General features: G+C 38.5%; 1 protein-coding gene across 2 annotated transcripts; it reads left to right on the top strand.

Annotated features, from left to right (window-relative positions):
* Positions 1-454: 454 nt before the first annotated feature.
* On the top strand, positions 455-25,317 carry ccdc69 (coiled-coil domain containing 69). Of its 2 annotated transcripts, none has more exons than XM_051658315.1 (9): positions 455-610; positions 14,240-14,306; positions 14,762-14,937; positions 15,654-15,741; positions 19,183-19,256; positions 19,408-19,509; positions 19,611-19,730; positions 23,633-23,730; positions 24,507-25,317. In XM_051658315.1, the coding sequence occupies exons 1-9, from the start codon at positions 563-565 to the stop codon at positions 24,679-24,681; spliced, it is 948 nt and encodes a 315-aa protein (XP_051514275.1). In that variant the 5' UTR covers positions 455-562; the 3' UTR covers positions 24,682-25,317. The 2 variants fall into 2 exon arrangements, with proteins under 2 accessions (XP_051514275.1, XP_051514274.1); XM_051658314.1 differs by having other exon boundaries at positions 14,237-14,306.
* Positions 25,318-27,428: the final 2,111 nt, after the last annotated feature.

Genomic DNA, 27,428 nt, shown 5'->3' with positions numbered 1-27,428 from the left:
TGACAAAAGTTACTGAGTAAACCTTTAAAGATGAGAATTTGTGAGAATTTGTCACAATAGTGAAAAAATAACGTTGTACCAGCGAGAAATAAAGTCAAAATTGTGATAGTTAAAATTGTGAGATATAAATTCACAATTCTAAACAAAAAGTCTGAATTGTGATGAAGTCAGACATAACTATTTATTTATTTTTCTTAAAAGGATTAAGACACCATAATTAGGCTCCGTAAAAACAAAATAAAAAAATTCTTGCAACAAAAAAATCCGTTTGCATGTGGGATATGTTCGAGGAAGTTGCGGCTTATATCAGTTTACGCATCTGTGCACGGATTCATCAATTGTCCACTCCGTGTAAATTGTTCGTAAAATGTGTACGTTGACTGCGTTTTTGGAACGCAGCCCTGACTCTGAAGTTCCCGCCCCTCTCCTCCTGTCTCAGCCCATTCGAATGGATCAATGGGAGCTGAATATTTGAACGGGTGGAGGCAGCCAAGAAGTTAGGCGGTCTGCTGCTACTAGTAACGAAGACGGGGTTTAGAATAAAGAGGAAAGGCAGAGGAGCATGGGTTGTCACAACAGCAAAGTTTGTGGCCAGGTCTCCCGGAAAAAGGTAGGTAATGCTTGTAACGCTTATTCAGTGTGTTCACAAATAATACAACGTTACAATAAGTCCTACACCAGCTTTAGAGGCGTTAGAAATATCATAGTGCAAATACATCACGTGTAAAATAGATATTTATTGTGGGAGCCACTGTTGTTTTTTTGTTTGTTTTTTTGTCTTAAATCACTTGTTACTTCCTATGCGTTAGTCGATGTGAAAACTCATTTGTTAGTTTCTCGATTTATAAACGTTTTAATTAGAAACAGATGCCGGGTTCAGCAAATGAGATCTGCTGTGTTTTAAACGTGCTTCCTTTTATCCGTTATGATAAATAAAGGAAGTTTTACCCTGCATTTTTGGTCGTGTTATCATTTTGTACCCCGTTGAAAATAGTTCCGCATTTAAATAACAGAGGACCCTCTAGAACTAAAAACGTCATCAGCATTTTAAATTTAAATTCAGATGCGCGGGAGAAATCAATACATTCACGTGGCTCTTTAAACATACAGGAAAATCTGGCTCTGCTAAAGGCCAGGGTCAAGCTTTCATTAGCCCAGATTGCTGAAGGATTTCACTGAGCTTGATAGACACAGGGTCCCAAGATTCTCACTGCATGTTTTAATGTGACCTATAAACAGGCCCACACCAGACAGAGTTAATTTGGTCCTGTTAATCACATAGCCATGTGTCAGTATACTTGACATGGGCAACTGGAGAAGTGTGAAATGTCTCTGAAGACTAAACAGAGAAAGCTTTACACTCACAATTACAGCCTCTATTGGAGTTGCATCAAAAGCGCATAACCACATGATGGTGAAGTGAAATAAAGCCAAGGGTTGATTAAAGTTCCAGAACATTTGGGTCACGGCCATAGAGAGCCAGTACATGAATAATGGTGGTGTTGTGGATTAAGCTGAATTATGTGATGAAAGCAGTTCCTGCCCTGGCTTATTCATGATTAAGTTTGAAAGTAACCCTACTCTGTAGCCTACAAAATTGTTTCCATGAATATTAGAATATTTGTAGACCTTACACTGGTTTCTTTATAGTTTCATTACATCCTTAGATTGTCATGATTAGATTACATGAAGCATGAGTGTAATGTTTTGATTCCATCTCCAAGAACAGCTTTGGTTGGTTTATTGGGTCTACACTGACAAAGTACAGTCTTCCTGTCACTTTAGACTGTTTGCATGTCATAAAGGATTGTTTCTATGAGAAATGGCAAGACATCTCAACAGTCATTGACCAGGAGGATTTTACTTGATGACATTCTTTTGTTACTCTTGATTGAGGGTGTGGGCTTGAATTAAATAAATAATGATGAATTGCTGATCCTCTAAACCTGAAATGCAAACAAAAGATTGCTAATTTAGTTTTTGCTCTCCGAGGAGAGACATTTTGCACTTGAGTGATTTGATTCGGTTTGGGTATATCTCGGCAGACGTTTGGCACACAAGCTTCAAAAAACTAAATCGTCTGTCAACAGCACTGACCATGAGAAATCTTTAAACATTCACACTGGAATGGCACATTCTTTACTCCCTCTGGATTTATGAAAGTGTTCTTGTTTCTAACTTTCAGCGCTTGTTAAAATTTGTGTTGAATTTGTATTACCATGCTTGGCATGCTAATAAACTTAAAGAAAAGCTTTAACATTTTTAAGCTAGAGGAATGACCTTTATTGCAGAAATTACAATTTGTGCATTGTCTTATGCTTTAGTTTACTGTTAAAGAGCTTTAAGGAATATTCTGGGTTCAAAAGTTAAACTCAATCAACAGCATTTGTGGCATAATGTTGATTACCATACAAAAATAACTTCGACTCATACTTTTTTTTTTTTTTTTTTTTTTACAAAAAAGCAGAAATCGAGGTTCTAGTAAGGCACTTGCAATGAAAGTGAAAAGGGCCAAGTTTTGGAGGGTTAAAAGGCAGAAATTAGGGGTGGGAGTCACAAGTTAACTGGTGATGCAATATATCGATGTTTGCGTCACTACAATATTATTGCGATTTTCTTTATTTTTGGTGTATTGCGACTCAAACTACAATATATTGCAATATTTTACTCAATGTTTCTCATTCGTCTCATTGGACTTAAGAGAACAGTTACCAAATCACCAAATGCATTGTTAAATTCATATAAAAGTTCCAGTTTACAAAACGGGGCCAGTTTATTTCCTAATATCTACACCAATCAGCCACAACAATAAAACCACCTGCCTAATATTGTGTAGGTCCCCCTCGTGCCGCCAAAACAGCGCCAACCCACATCTCAGAATAGCATTCTGAGATGATATTCTTTTCACCACAGTTGTACAAAGCGGTTATCTGATTTACCATAGACTTTGTCAGTTCGAACCAGTCTGGCCATTCTCTTTTAACCTTTCTCTCATCAACAAGGCATTTCCATCCACAGAACTGCCACTCACTGGATGTTTTTGGCACCATTCGGAGTAAATTCTAGAGACCGTTGTGTGTGAAAAGGAGATCAGCAGTTACAGAAATACTCAAACCAGCCCGTCTGGCACCAACAATCATGCCATGCTCCAAATCACTGAGATCACATTTTTCCCCATTCTGAAGGTGAATGTGAACATTAACTGAAGCTCCTGACCCGTATCTGAATTATTTTATACACTGATTAGATAATTGCATGGATGATTTTTGGTGCCAGATGGGCTGGTTTGGGTATTTCTGTAACTGTTGATCTCCTGGGATTTTCACATACAACAGTCTCTAGAATTTACTCAGAATGGTGCCAAAAACAAAAAACATACAGTGAGGGGCAGTTTTGCGGACAGAAACACCTTGTTGATGAGAGAGGTCAACAGAGAATGGCCAGACAGGTTTGAACTGACAAAGTCTATGGTAACTTACATAACCGCTCCGTACAATTGTGGTGAGAATGCTATTCTGAGATGTGGGTTGGCGCTGTTTTGGCGGCATGAGGGGGACCTACACAATATTAGGCAGGTGGTTTTAATGTTGTGGCTACCTAAAACGTTTGACCCAAGTTAAACAATTTAAAGGCAATGCTACCAAATACTAACAAAGTGTATGTAAACTTCTGACCCACTGGGAATGTGATGAAAGAAATAAAAGCTGAAATAAATCATTTTCTCTACTATTATTCTGACATTTCACACTCTTAAAATATAGTGGTCCTAACTGACCTAAGACAGGGAACGTTTTCTACGATGTCAGAAATTGTAAAAAACTGAGTTTAAATGTATTTGGCTAAGATGTATGTACATTTCTGACTTCAACTGTATGAAAACAACAATAGCCTAAACACTTTAAAATCATTATTTATTACAACAGTTTTAATACACAAAGTATAATAGATTTCACCTAAAAGGTTAGCAGTATGATAACATTTTTGTCAAAATAACTCTGTTAATGTAAAATTGTAATACATTTTAGTAAAGGTGGGTGATTATGTGTAAAGCATGATAATGTCTCAAGTTACACATGTAACCTCGCTTCCCTGAGATGAAGGGAACGAGACATTGCGAGAATCGCTATGGGGAATTCCTTCCGACGACTTAGTTGAAGCCCTTGCACAATAATGCCAATCCTGAAATTGGCAATGGTGTTTGAGCCCCGCCCCTTTAGGCGCACAGTTGGCCTATATAAGTGTGTGCATGAACACCATTTCTTCAGAATTTTCTGACTGAGGGGTCTAGAGCGCACTGCTCGAACCTCGAAATTCTGAAGTAGTAGTGCGGCTAGATTTTGCAATGTCTCGTTCCCTTCATCTCAGGGATCTGAGATTACATGTGTAACCGGAGACGTTCCCTTTCGATTCAGTTCACTCTACATTGCGAGAATCGCTATGGGGAAATGAGTCCCTTCATGCTGCACTACGTGATGTCATACCCCCTGAGGTATAAACACCTGAAAAAGAATAGGAAGACACAGGACGGTGACACATTAAAGATGTATCTTCAAGTGTATGTATTAATGAATAACCCCACATGGTGAAAACCAGATGGAAGTTAATCTCAGCCTTGGAATCTGTATGAACCATATAAATACACAAATCTAATTTAACCCCTTCACAACCAAAGGTTGAAATGTATTCCTCATTGGAAGTGCTTGTGACTTCTAAGGGGGGTAATTTCAACGACAGCCTATGTACAGGTGGCAGTACCAAAATACACACACATCAGGTAGCCCGCCCATAATAAAAGGGCCTGGGCTCACCTGCTGAGTGTTGGAACAATAAGCGCTCTAGACAGAGAGGACTTTGGAAGAGATGGACACCACATAGTGTTTGTGATAGGGATGCACCGATACTACTTTTTCTCTTCTGATTCCAATATCGGAAATCTCAGTATCGGCTGATCCCGATCCGATAACAGTGTTGTTTTTGCATAATCAGTTTAGAATATCTTTACATTATTGTGTGGAACTAATTGGGTGTGCTCTTTAATATGTAAAGAAACACAAACCTCTAACTGCACATTATTTAAATATAAATGTGTTGCTTATTAAGAAATTGTTATTAACTAGTATACTGGATAATGTAGCAGCAAAATTAACAGTAATTCCAGTATGTCATCAGTGGAAAAGAAGCCTTTTTTTTTTTTTTTTTTCAACTTGTATCTGGACTTTAAAAGATTCAGATCTCTTGTGTTCAGTTTAGTTGAAAGATATCAGCTCACTTTTCATTCACACAGTTATTGTTTTGGAACCCATTCAATTTAAATATTATTATAATTTGTAAACAAATGATAATAATAAAAATATATTATAATAGTAATATATAGTAATATACAGTATCTCAATCGTGCACCTTTAACTTTTAAACCCTCACGCTTTTATTATGACATTCTGAACTCTCCAGGAAGTCCTGTAAATGTGTCTGTTTGTAGGCAAGTTCACAGTAATTTAATTCGCTTCTTCAAATTCTGGTTAAAAAAAAAAAAATGCATCCATTCTAAATGCATATTATAAGTGAACCTAACTATTGAGCATCTACGTCTGAGATGTTGTTCATGAGTAGCGCTCAAATATTGCACACCGCGTGAAGGATAAAAATAGCCGCGAGTGTGTGTAAACAGAGCAGCGCCATTCACTGACGCGCTGGAGCTGCGCATGCATTTTATATATTTACTTATTAAACACAGACTTTTGTGATTCACAGAGCTATTGCACGTCTTCAAGTGGCTTTGAATAAAATGAGTCGTATGAACTACCTTAATTGTGTTTTTATGGTTCTTTTATGTCATTTTTTGAGCTTGACAGTAACGAACATGACTAACACAGTATTGGATTTGGATCGGGCTCGTCGGACCGATACCCGATCCGTTTAAAAGCTTCAGTATCGGAGCCGATACCGATCCAGGTATCGGATCGGTGCATCCCTAGTTTGTGATGACCAACCTGCAGCAAAGCATATGTCCTGCAAGGACACACCATATGTCCATGCCCATGAAGAGACCATGACTCTAGTTGAATGCACTTTCACACCAATAGGGCATCTCACGCACTGTGATTCATAAGCGAGGGCACTCGAATCAACGATCCAGTGAGAGAACCTTTGCTTGGAGACAGACATGCCTTTTGTGTGTTCTCCATAACAAACAAAGAGCTGATCCGCCAGCCTAAACTGGCGGGTGCGCTCCACATAAATAACAAACAAATGCATCGACTGCTCCTCATCCAAATTAAACAGTGGGGGAAATAAGGCTAGTAGGCAGAACCTGAGCCCCGAATGGCATGGATAGAACCTTAGGCACATAGCCTTTCTGGGTTGACGGTGGCTTTTGAAAGACCCAGCCCAAATACCAGGCATGAGCTGTCAACCAACAGCGCCTGCATATCACTTACCCGTTTAACTGAGGCCAGAGCCAATAGGAGTACAGCCTTAGAGAAAGCAAATGCAACTCAACAAATTCCAGTTGTTAGAACAGGGGGTTCATGAGCGCCTTCAGCACCAGGTTTAAATCCCAAGCTGGGACTGTAGCAGGGCGAGGGGGTTTAGGGGCCTCACTCCCTTGAGGAATTGAAAAATAGAAATACAGGTGCATCTCAATAAATTAGAATGTCGTGGAAAAGTTCATTTATTTCAGTAATTCAACTCAAATTGTGAAACTCGTGTATTAAATAAATTCAGTGCACACAGACTGAAGTAGTTTAAGTCTTTGGTTCTTTTAATTGTGATGATTTTGGCTCACATTTAACAAAAACCCACCAATTCACTATCTCAAAAAATTAGAATACATCATAAGACCAATAAAAAAAACATTTTTAGTGAATTGTTGGCCTTCTGGAAAGTATGTTAATTTACTGTATATGTACTCAATACTTGGTAGGGGCTCCTATTGCTTTAATTACTGCCTCAATTCAGCGTGGCATGGAGGTGATCAGTTTGTGGCACTGCTGAGGTGGTATGGAAGCCCAGGTTTCTTTGACAGTGGCCTTCAGCTCAACTGCATTTTTTGGTCTCTTGTTTCTCATTTTCCTCTTGACAATACCCCATAGATTCTCTATGGAGTTCAGGTCTGGTGAGTTTGCTGGCCAGTCAAGCACACCAACACCATGGTCATTTAACCAACTTTTGGTGCTTTTGGCAGTGTGGGCAGGTGCCAAATCCTGCTGGAAAATGAAATCATCTTTAAAAAGCTGGTCAGCAGAAGGAAGCATGAAGTGCTCCAAAATTTCTTGGTAAACGGGTGCAGTGACTTTGGTTTTCAAAAAACACAATGGACCAACACCAGCAGATGACATTGCACCCCAAATCATCACAGACTGTGGAAACTTAACACTGGACTTCAAGCAACTTGGGCTATGAGCTTCTCCACCCTTCCTCCAGACTCTAGGACCTTGGTTTCCAAATGAAATACAAAACTTGCTCTCATCTGGAAAGAGGACTTTGGACCACTGGGCAACAGTCCAGTTCTTCTTCTCCTTAGCCCAGGTAAGACGCCTCTGACGTTGTCTGTGGTTCAGGAGTGGCTTAACAAGAGGAATAAGACAACTGTAGCCAAATTCCTTGACACGTCTGTGTGTGGTGGCTCTTGATGCCTTGACCCCAGCCTCAGTCCATTCCTTGTGAAGTTCTCCCAAATTCTTGAATCGATTTTGCTTGACAATCCTCATAAGGCTGCGGTTCTCTCGGTTGGTTGTGCATCTTTTCCTTCCACACTTTTTCCTTCCACTCAACTTTCTGTTAACATGCTTGGATACAGCACTCTGTGAACAGCCAGCTTCTTTGGCAATGAATGTTTGTGGCTTACCCTCCTTGTGAAGGGTGTCAATGATTGTCTTCTGGACAACTGTCAGATCAGCAGTCTTCCCCATGATTGTGTAGCCTAGTGAACCAAACTGAGAGACCATTTTGAAGGCTCAGGAAACCTTTGCAGGTGTTTTGAGTTGATTAGCTGATTGGCATGTCACCATATTCTAATTTTTTGAGATAGTGAATTGGTGGGTTTTTGTTAAATGTGAGCCAAAATCATCACAATTAAAAGAACCAAAGACTTAAACTACTTCAGTCTGTGTGCATTGAATTTATTTAATACACGAGTTTCACAATTTGAGTTGAATTACTGAAATAAATGAACTTTTCCACGACATTCTAATTTATTGAGATGCACCTGTATGTCTGCCCATGGAGAAGCCAGCCTCCGGTGCGTGGTATGCCGACATAGTTACTACCTAAGCGTCGATGTGGTGAGATCTGCATCCAGCCGCTCTTGGAGGAATGCAAGGATCTCAGCTATGGAGCAGTTCACTGAGTTTTCACCACGTGAAGAGCACCAATTTGTAAACGCATGCCACTTAGCGCATAGAGGCATCTCGCGGACAGCGCTGTAGCTTGCAGAATGACATTCACCCTAGCAGGACATAGCATTTATGTAAGCTAAACTGTCATGTTGTCCGATCAAATCAGAACTTGGTGATTCGCTACCTCAGAATGTAAAGCCTTCAATGCTAAGAGATAGCTAGTATTTCCTGTTGACTTAAGTGCTAGGTGCCAAAGGCTGGGCGCCCGCTGCACAGTGTGACTTAGCCTGCGCTGAACGCATCCGTGATTACCACCTTTTGCCAGAAGACCTGACCCAGCATGATACTGTTAAAGCATTGGAGCTGTCCAAGGTGCTAGAGCAGCCAGACAGCAGCAAGTTATGCCAATGCGCATGCACCCCTGGTGCCAGGCGTGCCGCCAGCGTTGGAGAGGTCTCATGTAAAAGACATAATAGTGCAATGGAGGATGCTTTTCGCCCAGTTTGACATTGCCATTTGTACAGCCTGGGCCTCAGAGTAGTAAATGCCTGTGCTCGCACAACAGAGCCTCTGATTGGGTTTATAATAGCATTTCATAGAGGTAGTTCAAAATGTGCACGCCGCTCGGCTTCAACGGAGCGAGCACTGCATTGACACTTTGAGAGTGAGGAGAGCCAAGGAAAGGACTCTGAATTAATAACCTGTTCCCTCGAATGCGAATCTCAAAACTGCAACTCGTGCATAAAAGTACAGGTGCGTCCTTTAGATCTATTGACACAAATCAGCCTGAGGGCAGATGCGTGGTAAGATCTGTTTTTGAGATACTGTTTTGAATGGGCACTTTGTGAGCACGTGATTCAAGTGTCTCAAATCTAAAATAGGCCAAACCCCGCCGTCTTACTCTGGAACAGAAGACATCGGCTGTAGAACCTTTGTGTATGCCGCTACTGTAAACGCAATGCACAGAAGCAACATTTTTGTGTAATATCCAAGTCCCAACGAACTCCGACGGGGAGGGGGAGAGAAATTAGAATGTTTGTGTGTCTCGTGAAGGCATCACGAACGCTTTTCTCTTGTTTGTAAGAGTCATTATTTAACACATCACACGGAAACATTTCGTGTAACATCCCTGCAAACTCTGGCGGGGAGTGAACAGTGTGTGTGCGTCTCATATAGCAAATGCTTTCTCTTTTATGTGAGAACATTCTTAAGTGAACACCTCACACAGAAACATATTTGTGTATTATTTGTGTTGTCATCCCAGCGAACTCTGGCAGGGAATGAGTAGCGTGTGAATGTGTTTGTGCGTCTCTTGCAACAGGTGTTTCTCTTTTGTGTGAGAACATTGGTTATGTGAACACGGAAACACATTTGTGTATCATCTCAGTGACCTATGGCAGGGAATGAGCAGCATATGAATGTGTGCGTCTCAGTATTTGCGACTAGCACATTTCTGAAAACATAGTTTATGTGAACACAATACACCGAAACAGCCTGGGTGAAGCCTCCCGGCGAACACCAGCAGAGAGGGGAAGCGAACAGCGTGTAAATGTGCGTGTTTCGAGCATGTGCAGCATTAGCAGATGCCACAAGCACTTTCTCTGTTGTGTGAGAAGATTGTTTATGTAAAAATCATCACACAGAAACAACACTCATTGCAATCTCCCAGCGAACTCCGGTGAGGAGGGGAAATGAACAGCATGTAAATGTGTGTGCATGTCGAGCACGTGCAGCGCGCACAGGTGCAACCAGCGCTTTCTCTATTGTGTGATAAAATTGTTTATGTGAACACAACACAAAGCAACACACTTGTCTACCATCATGTCTTACTCAGCGGGGGATGAGTAACGTGTGAATGTGTGTGTTTCAACAGGTAGCGCATTTTTTAAGAACAAAACACGCATTCATTTGTATATTATCCCGGCATACCCAGCAAGGATGAGCAGTGTATGAATGTGGCGTCTCACAGCAAGTGCATTTCGGTTTCTTGTGAGAACATTCTCCATTTGAACACAACACAGAAACTATATTCGATGGCATCAGTATATTATTATTATTATATTAATATACTGGTGACTCTTTGTGACCTGCAGCGCCATCTTGAGGTAACCACGAAATTTAGTGTTATATCCTTGACTCTGTCATGGCACGTATCAGCTTGAGTCAATGGCTGGTTTTGAACCACGGCTCTAATCCAGTTAACACTCAAGCCGGATCTCCAGGAAGAATGGCGCTGCCCTTTGAAGTGCAGTCTTTTGACTGCAGGACCACTCATCCAGCCGAGATATTTCCGGCTCGACTGGAGGGGACCACTGTAAACCGAGCTCCTCAACCATCTGCGAGGGGACGTGAATCAGCTCTTATCAGTGGCTTGCGCACGCTTCTCACTTGGGGAAGGGACGGCGATATCCTCCGTGGACCACTCGTTCATATTTGATGCTGCGAGGGACACGTCATCCTGATCGTCAGAACCGCCAACGTGATAAGGCCGTGCACTCTGATAGATGGTTAGAGCTCATCATGCATATACTGTACTGGCGCGGACGCTACATCGGAAGATCGAGGGGATCGCGGGGCTTGCGTGGAATCTTCCTCGACTTCATCCAACTCAACCTCATAGCCCCGCTGTGCCTGCCTGTGTGAACCCTCAGGATCTAACACAGAGGAGGCGGGTGGGAGGGCACGGGAGACGGAATCGTCCCTCAGAACGAGGGCGATCATTGAGCAGAGCGTCGGGAGACTCATGCCCTCACAGTGAGGGCAGTCTGTCTCTATGAGAGCCGCTTCGGCGTGGGTGCGTCCCAGGCAGCGAACTTAGCTCTCATGTTCATCTGACGCTCACTTGCGGAACGACATCTTGAAAGACTTGTTGCATGCAAGCAGCTCTTTATGTGATACATCAACATATTAATACCTATGTTGTAATACAGGAAACGGGATTGTCTCGAAGCGCTGCATTGTTCAACGGCGAGAACCCGTTCACCGAGAAGTGGCGAGCACTGCAGGGGAGGGGTGAGTCTTCTCACTGCATGCGCTGAGTGGTACAGGCAATGAGTCATCTTGTATGTGTCTGCAGAGAAGATCCCATCCGCTGAAGAAGTGTATCTTAACGGCGAAGCAAGGAGGGCTTTCAAGACGAGAGACGATGCCGCTGTCTTGAAGGAAGAAAATTCTGAAGAAATTGTGTTTGCGCACCCACTTATATAGGCCAACTGCGCGTCTAAAGGGGCGGGGCTCAAACATCATTGCTAATCTCAGGATTGGCATTATTGTACAAGGGCTTCAACTAAGTCATCGGGAGGAATTCCCCATAGCGTTTCTCGCTATGTCGAGTGAATTGAATCAAAAGGGAACTAGTGGTCTACCGATATGGGTTTTTTTTTAATGGCTGATGCAGATATCCAGAGGGCAGGATGGCCGATAGGCTGATACAATAACGATTTCTCACACAGTTTAATATAGTAAATAACATAAACATAAAATTGCTAATAAAAAAATAAAAAAACACTTTTTAATGAACTCTAATTTAGCACTATATTTACCCAATTTCACACAAAACTTTAACTTTGTAAAAAATAATCTACAAAATATATATTGTATTTTAAATGGTAGATAGCAGTTTATGATTTCTCTTTAGTCATCAAATTTTCGTAATTTATTTGCACATTAAATTTTTTATATACTTGGAAGAATGAAATAACAGTACACACAGTAGTCCAGCAACCATGGATGGCATGTCCACGTTAGCAATTGCATTTTCTCAAAAAATACAGAATCAAACCAATTGTACGTACAGTGCATAGTGAATAAGACATTTACTTAGCACATGTGAAGCACTTTTACTTTGAAGTTGCACTCATGCAGATACAGAGCGAGCAGCAATCTCCTCACAGTTTAAATGGCCTGGATCGCCTGCTTGGATTGTTACGGACTGACTGTCATGATTTGTGAATCAGAGGAACTTTTGATCCTGATCCTGAAGTTTTGATTCTGGCTGATAGAATACTCGTTTCAGAGGAAGATATTAGATGAGCGCTTGTCGGGAAATACATCTGTTTAAATGAGATATCTGTGTATTTGCAAATGGTATATAACAATTTTTTTGATATTTGCCTTTTAACATTAGAAAATAAAGTTCAAAGTGACAGGGAACTGCTGAGGAGAGGTTGATAGAATACGTGCTTTAGCGGTAAATAAATGAGCGCTCCACAGGATGCTGGATCTGCTCAAGTTTTGTGAGGTTTGTTTGACATCTGTTTAAACGAGATATGTGCATGTTTGCACACGGTGTATGATATTAGTTTTATTGATATTTGCCTTTTTATCATTAGACAACACAGTTAAAAGTTACAGGGAACTGTTGAGGAGAGAGAGGGAGAATGAAACAGGCGAGCACTTTAACATTATGAGCTCAAACGCATCTGCCGCGGCTCTGATATATGGACCGGTTGAATGAGACTTTGTTGCACACCGTTCTATTATTGTAGTAACACGATGGCATGTAACAACAAAATGAATGTTTACATGTCTCTGTCGCTTCACATGCAAGTAGGCAATTTTCGGTACCCTCAAGAAACAAATCGGCCAAATGGGAAAATTTATCGGCTGATGCCAATAATTAAAGTCAGAATATCGGCCACTAATGATAACTGCACCTTCTAAGGGACTGTTGTTGATTTCCTAGATCAATTTGGCAAAGAGAAAATGTGACAATTTTTTATAATAATATTGATATTTGGCCAACAATATTACATGGAAAATATTTCTATACTTTTTTTACCGCCTCTAGCAGAAATGTGAATTTTAGAATCTTATAAAAGCACTTGCATTAATTCTTCTGTTAGAACTTGTGTATTATTTGAGCTGTAAAGTTGTTTAAATCGTAGTCTACCAGGATTACAGGGTTTACGGCATAACGTCGTCATGGCAACAAAATTGTAAAATTGGATATAACTTTACACAGAAAATATTAGAAAGCAATATACATGTTAACACTCAAAACATGTTAAAACTCTTATTGTTTATGTCTAGTGGCAATACATTTGAATTAATGGACTGACCCCATTCACTTACATAACTGAAAGTGCCTCACTTTAACCCAGATGTTTTTTTTCTTCTCATTTTTCTTTTTAAAAAGAAAAATTTTGTTAATTTTGTGGTAATCAACATTATGCCACAAATGCTGTCAATTGAGCTCAATTTGTATTGAACCTGGAACATTCCTTTTAATATAAAGAGACAAATATAAGTAAGCCATTTGTAGGTTGGTTGCACCTGAAAATTGTAAACAACATTGCTCTGTTAGTTTAAGCATCCAACTAACCCAACATAGAATTACTGGCCCAACCAATTGTGAGAGTTTGGGGTGGAAGTATTGACCAGAGGCAGACAGGGGGAGTGATTGGGGAAACCTGCTTGAAAAATGGTCTTTATTGTTGCAATTCCATTCTGCTAGTGTCGCAGAAATTAGGCAGTGTGTGATTTCGCTAGGCCTTTACATTTTGTTATTCTGTCTGTTTCTGTTCCTATATATTAGTATGATCTATTTAAGCAATGTAAAGAATGGTTGAAGTTTAGTGATTAAAAGGAAATGAGACATTTTACTTGCCTAGGTTAGGTTGCTTATTGAGAAAAATTAGATGAGTTTCCAAAGCATGCTGTATTACTGAGAATGATTTGTAGATGATGTCATGGTTGTGCAATCTTGAGTTCATATCTTACTGGTAAAGTAAGACTGGTGTGTAATGTAACAAATATCAACTTATATGACACTTCTGTTAAAAGTAATGTGTTGCATGTGTAGACTTAGTGTTTGTCAGCTTGTTTTGAATTATTGACCATATGTCTGCAGGCTTTTGGTTTCAATGCAATAAATTAAACATAAATTTCTCTTCATTCAGAAGAAAAACAAAGCAAAAGAAGGTGAGAAGCAAATAAAGGAAGTCATCATCAGCCTTAAAGATGGGAACGGTGAGTGGGTTCTCTGAATCATGTCATGTGAATACATGGGGGCTGTGCACTTGGTGACATTCTGAACACAGAATTCCTCACTATCAGAACATTTTATAAACCAATCCACCCATCTAGCAGCTTGTCACGATTGAATATAAGCAGATTATTTCATAATGTCCCATGTTAAACCTCAAATGCTTGTTTGTAACTTCCAGATCCTGATGTATGAGCTACATATGTTATTATGTATTAATGTGTACTTTTCCTGTGTATGATTCAAAGTCTTTTGAATCCATTGTGATGTGTGTTGATGTTGGCAGAGCACAGGGTTTGGTAGTGCTAATGTTGGGTTGTTTGGACCTGCTCGATCTTTTGTGTTGCTGGCCCCGAGCGATCCTGGCTTGTGTTCATAGAGATATTGTTTCAGATGCACCCTAGAGCAAACAGCATAATGTTCAGTTGTTCTCTGTTAGGTATACTCTCATCTGACGAGCAAAACTCTGGCTTGGAGATTCGACTGGAAACTTATGAGTGGCAGCTAAAGATACTACATGCAGTTTTGATGGCTTCAGGAGACCAGGAGAGAGACAAGCTCCTCAAGGACCATCCTGGAGACATTTGCACATTGGTCCACAGCATTATAGAGAAGGTAGAGAACACTTTGTGAGTTTAAAGTGGTCCATACAACCCATGCACCATATTCCAAGTTTTATTAAGTCATACAATAGCGTTCGTGTGAGGAACAGACTGAAATTTAGTTGGTTTTGTTTTTTTTTTTGTTTTTTCATTTAGAAAGCACCATCTGCATACTTGGGCTCATAAAAAGTCTCTCTTTTTTTTTTTTTTCCTGTCTTGAAGGGAACAAATCTCTCACATTTAGCTTCAAGTTTAAAGCCATTCAAGAAAAAATAGTCTTCTGATCCCAGATTATGTCAGCAGGTTATATATTATGGAGCTGTAAACCGTAATAAACAAGACATACTTTTCCATTCCAGCATAATTGGGAACATTGCAAATTCAGTACACATTTATTATAATGTCTGTACAGAGCTTTGGTGTCAGTGCTTTGGTACATCTGTCCTTGTGGTAACCTCTGACCAACAAAGCTAAACCTGTTTGTAGGGAGAGATGTTATTCACTGGCCTGTGAAGAGGGCTGGTTTGTGTGTTTAAACATACTGAGGAACACTACTTGTTTTAACAAGGGGGAACAAAAGATGGCATGTTTAGTGTTCATTACTTGTGCTTTTTTATCTATAGACCGTTTATATTATATATTATCAACCTTAATTCCACCAAATTTTACTTGTTCACCATTATATTTACATTCTCTGTATTACATTGTGCATGTCATGTGTGTCAACAGGTGAAGACTGAGATAGCCGCTGATCTAAATGATCTTCATGAAAAGCAGATGAGGAGCACATTAGAACAGCATCAGAGAGCAACAGAAGGTCAGAAGAACATGGGGGGCCTTCTAATACAGACTAACAACAGCTGCCATACAGTTACCTTTTTTGTATGTGTATTTATGTCTGAGTCGCTTTGACGAGAAGACATCTGTCAAGAGTGTAAAAGTAAAACCTATTTATATACAGTGGGGTCCAAAAGAGACCACTAGTCTACTCTGAAAGTGCAAAACTTGGTGATTAGGGATGCACCGATATGGAATTTCTGGGCCGAAACGATAACTCACAGCTCATTGTGGCCTATACCGATATTTTCACACACACACACACACAAAAAAAAAAAAAGTTTTAATTTTTCATGCTTCTACCTGGAACTGCTTGCTAATTCATTAAAAGCTTCTCATTTTAAAATGGGTGTCATTTAAAAGCTTGGACTTTGGACTGCCATTTAAGGTTTGATGGATGTAACATGAACCATAAATTTACCTATATTACAGATGTATGCTTATTTAAATGAGAAATAAATAATGCCCATTAAATAGGTGTTTACGGTATTCCTGGTGACTTGCTCACAGAGAGAGAATAATAAACTTCTAACAGCTGTAATAATACATTAAACCAAAATGAGGCGATAAACTGCATGTAACAAATATTAAACAACAAAACTCACAAAACAAACCCTAATCTCTGTATACATGGTGTATTATTAGTGCCGGCAGCCAGACTGTGAGTGCAGCGGTGGTTTGTGTGTGTTATGACTGTGCGTGCTTGTGCTTATGTGTATCTCATTCACAGAAGCTTGCTACAGCGCTCATCTGAGGCAGTTTAACTGTATAACTTATTAAATGTACCATTTTAGGTTGTGCTTGGACTTGTTTTAGTCGCAATTCTGCAATGTAAGTAACGATGTGCTATTCCCCACGTTCTGTTTATGTTTCACGAAGTAATAAGCGAAAACGATAGCCCCCACGAAACATACATGTTTTTGTAGCGTTCCGTTTATTGCCTCATGAAACAAACTGAATATGGGAAATACCATCGTTACTTACAGCAGATGACTAAAACCAGCCTCAAAACATCGTAACAAGGTGCAGAGATATTGAAATAATCCTCACAGAGCAACATAAGTTTGGCTCTCACTCACACATATACGCTGTGTATGCGCACTGTCACTTGACACTGCCTGAATCTCTGCCTGAAGGAAAGACGCCGCAGGCAGTCAGAGAATTAGATTTATTGGTAATTGAATTATTGGTAAAAATATCGGCGGCAATTCCATTATCCGTGCGATAAATTGGAAAAATCCAAATATTATCGGCCAATAATATATCAGCCTGCCGATTATATCGTTCATCCCTACTGGTGATCCATTTTTTCCCAGCATGATTTGTGAATGTTCCATAGAGCTTTTTGTGTGCTTCAGTGGATGTAAGGAAATCTGGCCTGGAGTTGACATGGTCACTAGCACTAATTTGTTTACATTTGATTAGTGACCTAGAAATAGTGCAGAATAGGGTTGCAGTGGTATACCAGTTTCACTGTGTACCACGGTATGAAAATTGACGGTTTTCATACCATTTACATTCGCTTATCTACGGTATTGAGAAAACAAAATGCAACCGGACGGAGAATCTCACCTGCGCGTGCGCATCTCCTTTCCTCCTTGACTGCCTGTCAGACTCGTCAACTTGCCCAACACGCACATGCAGCGGAGAAAATGTCAGAGAGAAGTGAGGCGAGGGGGTCTGACATGAGTGTGTGAGTTAAAGCAGTGTTTCTCAACTGGTGGGTCACGACCCAGAAGTGGGTCGCAGGTCTATTCGGACTGGGTCGCGGACAGCAGGGAAAGAACAATGCCATGGTTCTCCAACTGAAGATATTTCGGCGGCCTCCCAAGTTATAGCCTATTTAGGACTGCCGAGGCAGATTTAATGATAATCTCGCAATCAGCTAAAGGCTTCTCATCTGCACTTTCGCACGAGTGTCACTGAATCAGCTCGCGATCATGATATACTCTTCTCTCTGGCGCACACGTGCAACAACCGGGCTTCCGTCGATAATGCGTAGCACAGACCTCAAAACTGATGTGACCAATTTCAATTCTAGAGAGACTTTTCCAGTTTAAAGCATTACGGAGGAAATCAAGTCGAATCTCTCAAACAGTAGGCAGCCCTGACATGCCAAATGGCACTGAAGAAAAGAGCAACACTGTACTATGCGCTATTTTTTTATTATACATCATCACCTTTACAAAATTGTTTCATGATTTTACATGATTAAAAGTAACTTCTATTTTGACAATGTTATAGTTTCATATGAAATAATCTAAAGGTAGAATCTATTAGACCTCATTTTATATCAACAGTGGCAGTTGTAGTTAAACTTTCAAGATGTGTTTCAGCTAGTATTTATTTTTTCATAAATACTATAATTTATTATTATTATTATTATTATTATTATTACTGTTATTTAAGACTAGCTTCACTGACCTAACCATGGTAATGAGGAGCCTTTCCTCCTGTGTAATATATATATGTGCTGTTTGAATTATGTTTGAAATTAGGAAACAAACGGGATAATAATGGACTCATAAGTAAATATGCTCTTCAGTTTTTAAAAGGGGGAAGAGAAAACTTCCTGTCGCTTTTGTTGTTGATGTCAACAACACAAAATGTCACTTGATGCATATCCTTGTACTTGAAAACCATGAACAAAACTATGCAACATAAAAGGAAATGTGACTCAGTATACATGAAATACAGGTTACGTTTTTACTATGATGGGTCGCCACTTGATTTCCAAATGTAAAATTTGGGTCCTGAAGCAAAACTAGTTGAGAACCACTGAGTTAAAGGTACAGACAGGAGCAGTCTGGCTGCGCTGTCACGCACATCCAGTATATGTTAATTGTTAATAATCATAGGACATTACTTCAAAAGCTCACACAGCTGATGTTATTTTTCATTTAGTAGTTAATTTAACATGTTATTCTAACATGTAAACTAACATGCTTTAGTTATATAACATGTTATAGTTACATGCTATTTTTTTTATCATGTTTATTATAATTCTGCTAGCTTTCTTATTTATTCCATTTTATTTATTTTCAAAAGGGAGACTTTTTTTTTACACACATTTCCATAAAATAAAAAAAATAGTTTAAAGTTTCAATTATAATAAAGCGTTTGTTCAACCAAATAAAAATACAAATCTGTTTTCACTCCTTTTAATGGTCATTGTAACTGATAATAATAATTGTCTAATACCGTATGCCGAGACGGTTATCGTACCGTGAAAATCTTATACCGTTGCAACCCTAGAGCAAAACTTTAAATATTTGTTCATTTTATGTCATAACTTTTTTCTTATCCTTAAACTTTCAGCACTTCAACAGAAGTCCCAGATTTGGGATGTGGTGTAAGACCCCACTGTATATCCAGTCATTTCTAGTTAAAAAAAAATACTAACTAACTGTTTACTCTGCAGAGCTACGACTATTATACAGTGAAGAGAAGAATGTTGTAAATGAAATGCACACAGCAACTGAGAATGCTTTAAAGGTAAAGCATGTGTTTATTTGTAACGCCACTGTTTAGATTTGCCTTAATACATTTTATTTAGAACTGAGATAATATACTGTGCTTCCCATGTCAAGCCAGTCATACCAGAATTGTCTTTGAAGTGATTGGTCTGAACTTTCTATGAACTCAGGACCAGATTGAAGGGCTGACTTCAGAGCTGAAGCTGTTCAATGAGTTGAAGCGCAGAGCTGAGGAGTCTACGCTCAGGAGGGACCTGCAGAGAAATATTGAGGTTTGTTGTTATGACAATGGAGATGTATTATCAAAGCACACTTCAGATAACTGTAGTTCCAGTACACTGTTTATTCAGTTGAATCTGTCTTTCTGTCTAAGACTCATGGCGGCCCTGGTGCATTCTGGGAGCAGGAGCAGGAGAGCCTGTTATTTGTCATTGAAATGAAGCGTGAGCGTTTACAGGAGCAGGGGAACAAACTGCTGCACATGGAAACACTGGTACACACTTTACTCCCCTCACTACACACACTTTAGATTAATCTTTGCTTTGCTTAAAAAGTTTTTTCACTTGTCAGTGGGAGGGGGGACAAAAGGCCTCTTATATTTATATTCTGTATATTATGTATTCTATTTTGTGAGTCTTATATTTTATTTTGAATTTTATGTTGTGTGGTTGATGCATAACATAATTGTTTTTATCAACATCTGGGCAATTAAGGTTCGAATTTGAATGAATGTATGCGCAAAAGTGTATATTTTAGGTGCTAAACTGGTCACACATTTTTTGATTTTAAATGTTGTAGTCATCTTGTTGCCTTCACAAATGAATTTTTAAAAACACAAATCTCTTCTCAGTTAAAACGGTCATGAAAATGTGTAAAACATTTTAAATTATGTTCAAACTTGTTTTAGATGCAGTTTAGTATATCAACTCAGGACACGTGAACTTTCCAAAGTATTTCTTTTATCAACGACCCATTTTTAATAGAGTTCCCACAGTCATGGCAAACCTAGAAAAGATAATAAATAAAAACAAATATTTCCAGGCCTGGAAAAGGCATGGAAATTTCTATAGTGAATATATTATATATATTTGTTTATTTATTTATTTTATTTCATCTGCTTATCAGGTAGATTTTGCTGTTGTGTAGAGTAAAACTTGCTCGCAAGCTATTGTGATGTCCAATTTGTGAGCGAATCGTTCTTTTGAGTTAATTCTTGTCAATGCATAGCTCAAAATGGTTCACAAATAAAGTGCAACAATCTGTTTCTAAAATTAAAAATCCCATTTATTTTTTCCATAGACAAATTTATTTTTAACGCTAACATATATACCTTTAAAGAGCGTGGTATATGCCAGGGGTTCTCAATGAGGGCATTCAAAGGATGCCAGGGGGTGCGGAGCGCAAATTAGTAGAGAGGGGGACGTAAGGTTTCAAAAGGGGGGTGTTTATCAGTCATAATAATCAAATCTGTCATCAAGTTCCTCTTTGCATTAAAACGTTTATCTAGGCTTGGAGTATATCAGTTGGTTCTCAATTATACGGGCTGGCACACATTTGTACTGCGTTTCATCTGATTTTGAAGTCTAGTGACATATCTGAAGTATCTGGTTTAGCAGTGTCAAATACACAGGCAGAGGCACAACCTCGGCTAATGCACCTGTATGGCTCTGTAGATGGATACGGCTCAATGGACAGAGCAGCGCAAGCGCAAAGCTCTTAAACTCGCAGCTTTGCGAGAATCGGTGAGAAGCAAGGCACGAGAAGCGGAAACTTTTTGAATTCGGCACAGAATTCTACACAACCACTCTTGAATTTGTCATAGGCTACATTAGGGGAGTGAGGGAATATAATTAATTTTTCTTACAACTTATTTATATTTTGTATTTATTGTTTTTACATGTGTTTAGAATAGGTCTACTGTTTATAATTACAAAAATACCATAGTTTGTTTTATAGAAATCATGTTACATCTAACCATGGTAGTGAAGAAGATCTTTGCTTCCATGTGTTTACTATGGTCTTGTTACAAATACCACTGTTAAAACTATAAAAAAATAAATAATTAATGAATAAATAAAAAATGTCAAAAAGGCAAATGTAAATTATATTAACAATATCACTTTTATTATTAGTTACTGTCTTCGCATTTTCATTTTATTGGCCCCAGATTTAGCCCTCCATCTGCTTGAATTCAAGAAATGCAAGGTTTGGTTTCACATTCATGATGCGTAAGCCTGCTGAATTTATTTACAAAATTTTAAATTATGCAATGCATCGAAGTTGCATTGAGCAAGTTAAGCAAATAACAAAAATATTGAGTTTTGTTTTTTTCTTTTCTTTTTTTTTTTGGTACAACAAAGTCTCTGCTTTCAAATTATGTCACACTACATACACTCACTGTGTACTTTATTAGGAACACTATACTGTTACTGGGTATGGCCTCCCTTTGTTCTCAAAACAGCCTCAATCCTTTGTGGCATGGATTTCACAAGATGTTGGAAACATTCCTTTTGAGATTCTGGTCCATGTTGACATTATTGCATAACACAATTTCTGCAGATTTGTCAGCTACACGTTCATGCTGCCAATCTCCCATTCTACCACATCACAAAGGTGTTCTATTGGATTCAGATCCGGTGACTGGGAAGGCCACTGTAGAACTGTGAAGGGATGCACATGGTTAGAAACGGTACTCAAATAGGCTGTGGCATTCAAGTGATGATTGATTGGTATTAACGAGCCCAAAGTGTGCCAAGAAAACATTCACCACACCATTGCACCACCGCCACCAGCCTGTACTGTTGACACAAGGCAGATTGGGTCCATGGATTCATGCTGTTGGCACCAAATTCTGACCCTGCCGTCTGTGTTCCTCAGCAGAAATCGAGCTTAATCTGACGAGGCTACGTTTTTCCAGTCTTCAACTGTCCAGTTTTGGTGAGCCTGTGCCCACTGCAGCCTCCGCTTTCTGTTCTTGGCTGACAGAAGTGGAAGTGAAAGTCTTCTGCTGTTATAGCCCATCCGCCTCGATGTTCAATGTGTTGTGCATTCCGAGATGCTATTCTGTTCACTGCAATTGAACATAGGTGTTATCTGAGTTACCGTAGCCTTTCTGTCAACTCGAACCAGTCTGGCCATTCTCCGTTGACCCTTCTCATCAACAAGGCATTTCCGTCTGCAGAACTGCCGCTCACTGGATGTTTTTCATTTTTGACACCATTCTGCGTAAACTCTAGAGACTGTTGTGCGTGAAACTCCCAGGAGATCAGTCCATCTGGCACCAACAATCATGCCATGGTCAAAATCACTGAGATCACATTTTTTCCTCATTCTGATGGTTGATGTGAAAATTAACTGAAGCTCCTTACATGATCTGCCTGATTTTATGCATTGCACTGCTGCCACATGATTGGCTGATTAGATAATAGCATGAATAAGTAGGTGTACAGGTATTCCTAATAAAGTGCTTATTGATTGTATATATATCTAAATATTTTGCAGTAAACTTAAAAATATATTGTTTCTCTTGTAATAATCAACAACCTAAAATCAATAGTTTTATACATGTCCATCGTTTTTTATTTGATTGTCATTCGCAATGCTTCAAGTGATTGTAGTTCGTTCCCTCCTGACAGATGGTAAAGTTTTGTACCTTTTGTCTTTGTCCAATTTTCAGATACCTTTTTGCTTCAGATCAATGTTTTTAATATTTTGATTAACTTCGATTCACCTCAGAGCTGTTTGGTTTGGTTCATGGATTAGAACTTTTATGAAAAGCCTATGGGAAAAAATGAATGGGAGAAATACTTCCAGAACCCAGACTGCTGAAAAAGTGGGCGGGCACTGTTGCGCTCTATTGGTCTGAATGATTCAATAGCGAATCAGTGTGAATCATAATGATTTTTTAAAAATCTTAATCCATTAATCATAATAGCCTGGAAAGGTCATAAATAAGTCATGGAATTTAATTGGTCAAAAAGGGTGGGAACCCTGTTAATAAACTTTTTCTTTCACACATGAATTTTTAAAAACATAAATAGTCTCTCAATTTATATGGTCAAAAAAACTGTTTAAAAGAGTTTCAGATTTAGTGTAACATGTCACACCAAATACTTGAAAGTATTTCTTGTTAACTACATGTTTATAGCATGGTAGACTCTCTTATTGAGCCTACTGTCAAAGAACTTGACTACAGAGTTGGGCGCAGGTGCATGTTGTTTTTGTACTCATGTTGCTTATTTGCATACGGCAAATTGACATATTTGTTTGCATAAAGAAATGCACAAGTGACCAACTGAGGTTAAAAGGGGCTATAAGCTTTGATGTACTGATTATTTAAGAATGGTGTCAGCCGTTTGTATAATGTTCTGCATATTGTTCTGTCCTGATTGTCAGGTTGAGAAGAACCTCTCACTGGAGGATCAGCTCCTGCATGTTCTACAGCAGAATGAGGACTTCAGGGTCCGGATAGACAACTATCAAAGCCTCATACAGTATGACTGGCTTTAATACATTCTCTCTGAAGATTGATGATGTAGGGATATATAGTAGACAATTTAAGAGACATATCATTTATTGTTTATTACATTTATATTTTTATTTACCAGTAAGTTTTGCACTTAGGTCCACTTGTGTTACAGGTAGTAAAGGTTTTATATATATATATATATATATATATATATATATATATATATATATATATTTCAATAAAAAAAAATGTTTGAATAGTGCAGTGTTTTGCTTCTGCACCTAATAAACGACCCCTTTTGGTTGTGAAATCAGCAATAACAACCAGTCTGCATTAGGTTTTGACAGATTTATAAAAAACATCTGTGCTGAAATGTGCCACAAAAATGGTTAAGAGCCGTTAAAAATAAACTTCACTTTCTCCTAACATTGGGATCCATCAGAAGGATATGCAGAGCACTGGAGTTGCTACACACAGTCTAAACTGAACACAGCTAGAACAGCGGGTTATCATAATATCCTTATATGTGTAGTTTAACTTGCAAGTCTATAACTATACTAAAATGCTGTGATGTTTGCCTGATAAAATTGTATCTTGCACTGACAAAGTATGAGATGGAACAGTCGTTAGCTCAAATGTTTGTGTATAGTGCCATCTGGAGTATTTTGAGTTCTATTACCATTTTCCTTGTCATTTACAAGATTACTCAATTATGAGTAAGAGGTTTGTTTTAATATTTATATCTGATGACAAAGAAATATTTTTCTGTCACTTTTCCCTTACATTTTCTTTTTCTTACAGTCAACTCTCCAAGGAGCAGAATGAGCTGCAGGAGGCGCTTGAGAAACAGTCTCTGCAGAGCCAGAAGCTCAGCCAGGAGAAAGAAGAGCTACTCTTTAAACTCATACACCACAGAGACTCCTGCTCTTCATTTCACCTTACATCCATTGTACCTGCAGAGGTGTCTCCCAGCTGAGCACAGAATTAACCCCAACCACCATATCCCGACCTTGCCTGACCTTGGTGCCTTTGCAGCTGTAAAGTTTTTTTGTTATGCCAGCTTGTGGAGTGCTGTGATCAAGCAGTGTTGAAACTGACTTACTGCATTTATCATTTCAACTGGCAAAACAAATATTTTTTTATATTTTAGATTTAATATCAAGAATGTTTGATTCCATTTTTGGAATAGCTGTGGATCTTATGCAGTAGCTACTTGTGTTAAAAATAATTTTTATTTTTGTGTAGTAACAGCTTTTAACATTTGAATTTGTTGTATGTGGTACAAAAGGTATTAGCAGCTGTAAAATAATTTTTTTTTTTTTTTTTTTTTTTTATTTTATTTCCGTCAAGAAAACGGCTGTCAAGCAGGCTCTGTTTTTACACACAAAAACGGTTATAATTTTGCCTTTGAACATAATTAGAGCCAGAAGCACTTGTTTGTGTAGCTTGAAGCTTTGGGATCTTTTCAGATGCACTTGCACTTTTTTTATCTGTGTTTTGTTTAATTGTTGGAGAGATAATGGGCCTCGACAACTTTGTTGACTACCAATATGCGTTTTTCCTTAACCTTGCACACTTTGGCACTAATATATATATATATATATATATATATATATATATATATATATATATATATATATATATATATATATATAATTTTTTTTTTTCTCAATCATTCTGATCTTCAGTAAAGGGTAACTTACTGGGGTCCTTTTCTAATAATTTTGTCTAGAACAAACAAAAATGTTGGCTCATACAACCAATATACATGTATTTCAGGCACAGAGTAGATGTCTTCTGTTCTTTTAAAAGAATCCGAAAGTGCTGAACAGTGCCACCAGGGGCTCTTTGAAACGTAGATTCAGCGTCAGTGTCTCTTGTCCACCTTATTCACACTAGCGCCATCTTTGATTTGTAATGGGAATGACAACGAGGCGGTGAGGGACAGACATGCTGTCAATGGGCTATACTGCTGTTTAAAGTGTTTTTGGATCGTTCCTAGGACATAACACTGATAAAATATCTGTCCAAGAACATTCAGTATACAAAGAACTCCAGACAACATGAGTTGTGCAAAATCAGATGTGATCTAGGAGCTTTATACCGCTCGTGCCTCTGAAGAGACTGATTGCGTGTCTATGCGTCACAGCCTCATTCCCATTAAAAATCAAAGATGGCGCTAGTGTGAATAAGGTTTGTGGCCTGCTTGCCGTTGCAATTATATATTGCGGTTTTAAAAACTTTTCAGGAACAGGTGAAAGTAGCTTTGTTTCCTGTGTGCCCTTTATTTTTATTATTATTATTGTTGTGTGATATTCTAAATATTCTGCCAAATATATAAGTGCCTTTGTTGTAAAGGAAAAGCTGCATCAGAGGGACTGTTTTTGTAACTTTTGTGCAGATGTTCTGGAACTACATGTTTAAAAGAATTGTATTAGGAAAATCCAACACATATAACTATAATGAGAACACATTACTCAGCAGGGGGTCAGGGAATATATAGTTTATATATATATATATATATATATATATATATATATATATATATATATATATATATATATATATATATATATTAGTTGGCTTCTGATTTCTACCGAGCACGTTAATCCTGGACATCACAATCTAGCTGTTCCTGAATTAATATTTATAACCATCCATTTTAAAGGGATAGTTCACCCCAAAATGAGAATTCTCTCATCATTTGCTCACTCTCATGCTATCCCGCTACATAATTCTTCACTTAGCAATTTGTCTTTTAAAGTATAATTATTACTTTATATTATTATTATATATTTTTTTAAAAAATTTTTTACATTTTACATATTGTAAAGTCAGAACTTTGTAAACTCAGTAAATAGTTCAGAACGACTTTTTTTTTTCTTTTTCTTTTTTTGGCCTGAATGACTAATAGAAGGGATTGGAGTGGAGGGGAGGGGGGTTGGGTAAGGTCACTCGCCCCACAACTTTCACTATTGCATGTAATAAAACACTGATTAGTGGGAGTGTTACTGATGAAGCCAGGCTGATTGACAGTTTGAGATGTTTGCCCTGTGTTGCCCCTCTATTTAGACTACACCAGCACTTCCCCGTTAAGAGCCTGGCTCTTTTTGTTGGTTGAGCGGATGTTAGGATAACTGCTTCCCTGACTGTTTGACATGTTTGGACAATACCTGCCTAGCCAGTAACATACGCACAGGTCAGGCCATTGCAGTGATGTCAGGAGGTTCCCAGCATTTAACAGCCACCTGGGAGACTCGCTCTTGAGGGTTTTCACTACAACGCAAGAACGCAGATCTGGTCCGGTGTCAGTGATGTGCCAATAGTTTGTTAGTTTGTCTCATGTTGTTCTTTAATTGACCATATAATATTTGTTTTGGCATTTTTTGTTGCCGAAAAGGTCAAATAATTTGATTTTGCCATACTGATCAATTGCTTGAGATATAGATAACATGACATGTAGTCATATTTCCATTTATAATAAATTGTAGGCCTAAAAAATATTTGGTAAATGTTTAAAATACATTTTATTAACAAGTAATTTAGGATGAACCGTTTTGCTTGATCAGTTCATGTGCATTCGAATTTAATATGAAAATGAAATAGCCTATTAAAATATATAAATCATTACTAAAAATATATAAAGAAATACATTTACGATCTCTGAAGCATGCATGGTGTAATAATATTTGTTATTATTATTTGTTAGAGCTATTGTGTAGT

This window comes from Myxocyprinus asiaticus, chromosome 27, assembly GCF_019703515.2.
Source record: "Myxocyprinus asiaticus isolate MX2 ecotype Aquarium Trade chromosome 27, UBuf_Myxa_2, whole genome shotgun sequence".
Taxonomy (NCBI): Eukaryota; Metazoa; Chordata; class Actinopteri; order Cypriniformes; family Catostomidae; genus Myxocyprinus; species Myxocyprinus asiaticus.
This window is presented reverse-complemented; position numbering and strand designations above follow the sequence as displayed.

What these genes read in the sequence shown, in the direction of transcription:
- ccdc69 (XM_051658314.1), top strand. Translation starts at nt 563, where the DNA reads ATGGGTTGTCACAACAGCAAAGTTTGTGGCCAGGTCTCCCGGAAAAAG. An exon ending in GCCAGGTCTCCCGGAAAAAG is followed by an intron (nt 611 to 14,236) that starts GTAGGTAATGCT and finishes CTCTTCATTCAG; the next exon opens with AAGAAAAACAAAGCAAAAGA. An exon ending in TGCTGCACATGGAAACACTG is followed by an intron (nt 19,731 to 23,632) that starts GTACACACTTTA and finishes CCTGATTGTCAG; the next exon opens with GTTGAGAAGAACCTCTCACT.